This window comes from Embiotoca jacksoni, unplaced genomic scaffold (genome assembly GCF_022577435.1).
Source record: "Embiotoca jacksoni isolate LCO1_2020_lvr unplaced genomic scaffold, fEmbJac1.0.p SCAF_20, whole genome shotgun sequence".
Taxonomy (NCBI): Eukaryota; Metazoa; Chordata; class Actinopteri; family Embiotocidae; genus Embiotoca; species Embiotoca jacksoni.
This window is the reverse complement of record NW_027185341.1, coordinates 4,639,493-4,644,278: the sequence shown is the minus strand read 5'-3', so window position 1 is coordinate 4,644,278 and position 4,786 is coordinate 4,639,493. Positions and strand designations below refer to the sequence as shown.

At 48.1% G+C, this 4,786-nt stretch overlaps 1 protein-coding gene across 1 annotated transcript; it reads left to right on the top strand.

Moving 5' to 3' along the window:
- The first annotated feature begins 234 nt into the window (after positions 1–234).
- Positions 235–2,944, top strand: prr35 (proline rich 35). Its single transcript, XM_069155331.1, has 2 exons — positions 235–1,652; positions 1,800–2,944. The coding sequence occupies exons 1-2, from the start codon at positions 250–252 to the stop codon at positions 2,617–2,619; spliced, it is 2,223 nt and encodes a 740-aa protein (XP_069011432.1). The 5' UTR covers positions 235–249; the 3' UTR covers positions 2,620–2,944.
- The last annotated feature ends 1,842 nt before the right edge of the window (positions 2,945–4,786 follow it).

The window sequence follows — 4,786 nt, the reverse complement described above, 5'->3', positions numbered from 1 at the left end:
TATAAGGAAAAGATAAAATACCCAGTCCTTCAATCTGTTGATTTGCAGCTTTATTCATGAACTATTGTTTTCTTTCACAGGTTCGGCTCCATGAAGATGCTATTGTCCATCGCACTCTACCTACAATACTGAGGAAAAGCCTGCCTCAAATGAAATGTACCCTGGCAAAAAAGGCTAAATATCCAAACGTCTAGCTTGAATGATCATAATTTGAGTCACAAAAGCTTTTTTAAATATAAAGACTCAATCATGTCCAAGGATGACGCTTGTAAAGTGACATCCGCCAGCAAACACAAGGAGCGCAAGCCGAAGAAGCCCCACTATATTCCACGACCATGGGGCAAACCTTACAACTACAAATGCTTCCAGTGCCCCTTCACCTGCATGGAGAAGTCCCACCTGTACAACCACATGAAGTACAGCCTGTGTAAAAACTCCTTGTCTCTGCTCATAGAGTCCGACTGGCCGTACAAAAAGGGCAACATCCTGCACCCAGAGCAGCTCCGACCCTTTCAGCAGGCACACGGCCTGCACACCGCCGGGAAAGATGAGCTAGAGCAGGTGATGCGCACTGAGGAGAGGCAGGGGCAGCGAAGGTCTGAGGAGGAGGAGGGTGAGGGCAGGGAGAGCCAGGGACCAGACGATGAAGAGGAGGGAGGACGGGGAGAGGGAGTAGAGGTCACCGGGCTGACCAAAGACAGCGCCGGAAATAAAAGCAGAGGAGATGCCGCGGAGTGCGCGACCAAGAGAACCAAACAGCCAGAGTCAGAGCTTCTGATGGCAGACATGCTCTCTCTCGAAGATCAGCTTTTACGAGCGCGGTCTGTAGAGGTCGAGGCCCAGCTGAGACACTACAAGCTATCAAAGACATGTCTAACAGCTCCTGGGCTTCTGTCAGAGCAGTGGCGGCTGCTGGCGTCCAGCCATACGAAGGCCAAAGCAGAAGGTGCTCAGCCTCGAGTGAGTAGTTCAATCCCGTGCTACCCTCCTCCGCCAAACCTGCTGGATTACCAGGATCCCACTGGACTCAACCTGTCCATGCTTGGGGTAGGTTATCCCATCAGCCCCAGCCTCTTCTCCTACATGAACTCAGCCATTCCCACCGCAGCCTCCGGCGTGGCCGCGCAAACCCACGCGCAGCTCGCACAGCTTCCCTTCCTGGCGTCGGCCGCTCAGCTGATGCACCCGGCCTCCAGCACACACACAGACAGACCGCTCATCCCCCCTCGTCTCTACTACCCCTTCCTGTGTGAGCACACGTTCGCACCGGCCTCCAGTCAGAGCGATGCCGGCAAATCTCTCAAGACCTCCACAAGAAGTCTGGAAGCCAGTTCCTTGTCGGGCTTCCAGCCTAAAGTCAACCTGTGGAAAGTGCCTGCTCTGCGGCCAGGAAGCGACGTCTCCCCTGCTGGCTGGGCGTCCCCTCAGAGAGACTCCCCCGACCAGGGTTACAGGTCGGGGGATAAACTGCAGGCAGCAGCCAAGGAAGGCAAAACAAGCTGGGGTCTCAAGAGGAACGGACCTGCGCTGAGAAATCACGACGCACCCGCGGAGAAGAAGCCAGCCATGAGCTTTACGTTGGACCTCCTGAAGAATATTCAAACTGCATCAACTCTGAACATGGCAGCAGACAGACTTCTCTTACAGAACAGGTAAAGATTTAAATAAAATATTTTATTTCATAATAATAATTGGGAGTAGTCGGAGAAGTAGCAGTAGGACTAACCTCAGCACTTTCGTCTGTACATTTTATGAAGTAGATTACAGCTGTAGAGACACTAACCCCTTCCTGTTCTTAGTTTACAGGATGCTCAGCTTCAGACCCGGCCTGCTGATTTCTGGTTCAACGATCCTCTCACCAGTCCCAACAGTGAAACGTCCTCTCTTTTGACCGGTGGGGGGCCCGACAGCCGTGACTCGACTGCTGCCAGGGCGATCGGAGAGGGGGCTTCAGAGTCGGTAGCTGCTCTCCTCAGTGACCTTTCCAAGGCTCTGCAGGAGTACCAGGAGGCTGAACACAAAATCTCCCACCTCGAAAAGGAGGACCTTCCCGCCCAGCGACACCTCTGGGAGCACCTGAGCAAAATCCGCAGCGAGCTCTCCCACATTCACCTGGCACTGGAGCGCACGGCTCGCCAGAGCGACGGTCCCCTCGACCTGTCAGTCAAGAGGGACTCGACAGACTCGGTCGGTGACCAGAGAGAGGACGGCGGCCTTAAAGACAACACGACAGAAACGGAGGACGAGGACGAGGACGAGGAGCTGGAGGAGAAAAAGGAGGAAGAGGAGGACGAGAGTGAGAGGAAGGTGATGAAGGCGTCACTGGAGAGTCGTAAGCAGTCGTTGGACATGCTGATCAAGATGAGTCAGGCAGCGGTGGTGAACACAGAGGTGCTCTCTCCCGGCGGCCTCGGCCTGAGGCCTAGTCCAGCTGAGTCCTTGTGGCCGAGCAGAACCACCAAGTGCGAGGCCGACTCCAGCGTCCTGCTCTGCCCCGATGGACGATCAGTGGTGTTCACCGACATCCCCTCCTCCGCCAAGCGCCCAAAGAGACCTCCATCCATACAGCGATTGGAAGCCCAGTGTCCTCCAAGCCCTTTGACAGCTGCTGACAACTGAACCTCAGCTCTTCTGACTGTAATATAACTGACTACAGCTACTCAGATGCAGTTGAACTCATCGTTACTGGCATGCCTTTGATTTTCACTGGCTAGAAGACGGAGACGGTCACTCTTATTCTCAGTTTACCTTCACACAAACCTCAAACATTTTGCACCTTATGAGACAAACGGAGAATGAATGAAAACGTGGAAGAGAAAGATTTTTTTTCTAATGCACTACGGACATTGATTGTTACAATAAAGTCCTCCTTAAAATAATTGAAAAATGTAACATCAGCCATTTCTTTTAGGGTAATTTGAACAATTCAGTCCATTAAAATCATGCTGAAACGATCCTCTGAATGGATTTGTAAATATTGTAATGACAATAAATGTAAGTAATGTAAAATGTTTTAAAGGGTAATGTTTTTATATGGATGATGTCATGTTGGGCTGCATCCTTTTACTTGATAAAATTTTTTTAATGTACACGATGTATTTCTTTGAGTAAAAACAGTTACATTCTTTTTGTGAGTGGGATGATGAAAGAGAAAACTGGGGCAGAATAATGTCCAAGAAAACACAAGATTTGTCAGTTTGCTGCACGGTGATAGATCACGAGGCTAAACGCAATCGCCGCAATTTTTTTTTTTTTAAATTTCCAAAAACAAACAGATCCAAAGTGGCAGCAGCACCTGATCTTCTTCTGTTTTCCCCGCACGGCCGTGTGGCTGTGCTAAAGGTGAAGCAGCTCCCTAAGCTAAATCCCCGTCACTGGGGCTACCTGTGCCTCTGCTCCCCGCATCCGGGGAAACCTTCCCTCTGCAAAAGGTCAGGGGCCGCGGGGCCGAGCTCCACGTACACCAAACTTAGGTCTACCTGTCTGCTCCGAGGACAGGGGCCCGGGTGAGGGGCTGCCCCACGACCCCCTAACCCCTCCGCCACCATCACGCTCAAGACAGCAGCAAAGGTCAGCTGACAGGACCTGAAGAGCCACCAGAGGCTGTTCAGCCTGAAGAGGTCAAATTGACTGTCTGATCGGTTTTAACTGTAATTTATATTCATTATCGCTGGTCGAATATCTAAACCGAGCCATCACAAAAAAAAATCGGAGAGAAATTGTACAATATTCAAAACAAAACAAAAAAAATCACACCCACGTTCAAACACGCACATTTCAATTTTAGGTGTTAAGGTTTACTTTTAAGAATCACTTAGAGAAATGCATGTGTGAACCACAGCAAATGTTCCGTTTAATAATAAAAATAATAATAAAGCAAAGGGCAAATAGAAATCTTTGGTTTCTAGATTTTCTTACCGAAGTAAAGCTTTCATTCACGCAGATCCTGCAGTTCTTCTAAGTGAACAGATCTAAAGTTTTGCGTGTCTAATTCAGCATCATTCATGGCTTTTGGATACGAGTCTCCTGAAAATATGACATCTTAATAATGATCTTGCAGTGGAAGAATCTAGATGTTTTAATAGCAAAACGTCTCTGCCTGGATTTGGGTTCTCTGCTGCACCAGTACACGTGCACATCTCTGTTCTACAGCTTCAGTGAAAACTCAGGACCCAAGCCGATAGCTCCCTCGTGTGGACAAAGACAGGCGAGTTTTGCTGATGCGGCGTGCTGATAAGATGCTCAAAAATAATAAGAGAAAGAAAGAAAAGAAAAAAACTGAAGCCGGATGGGACCGTCGTTGCACACACTGTTAGCCACATTTTCTCAGTCATCTGAAATTAAGACAAACATCACTGTGACTTTGAAAATCTTTACCACAGATAATTGTCTGGTAAAAGATGTATTTTAAGCAGTGTGGAAACAGCTATAGACTACAGTGAGTAAACACACAGCTGTCAGCAACATCCTTCCTCACAAAGAGAATATTATAGAGGTTATCTAGACAAACATGCAAATATAGAGAACTGGTAAAAACAGGTAATACAAAAAAGGGTAAATACTAATGTTTTATAATTTTGTAGGGTTGTACGATGCTTTATGATGCAGTCAAACGTACAAAATAGACATAAAGTGTGAGTTAAATGTTCACATTCAGATTTTATATATGATGTTATTGTACTCGGTGTTAAAGCAGGCATCTTGCACTACATTTCAGGAAAATCCCTCTCGCTAGTTCGGAGTGGTTTGGAGCCAAAAGTGACCATATTTGGACAAGCTGGTGTGT

Excerpts from the sequence above, each read along its gene's own strand:
- prr35 (XM_069155331.1), top strand. The coding sequence starts at position 250 with ATGTCCAAGGATGACGCTTGTAAAGTGACATCCGCCAGCAAACACAAG. Across the intron at positions 1,653-1,799 it reads AGACTTCTCTTACAGAACAG|TTTACAGGATGCTCAGCTTC; the intron begins GTAAAGATTTAA and ends TCCTGTTCTTAG.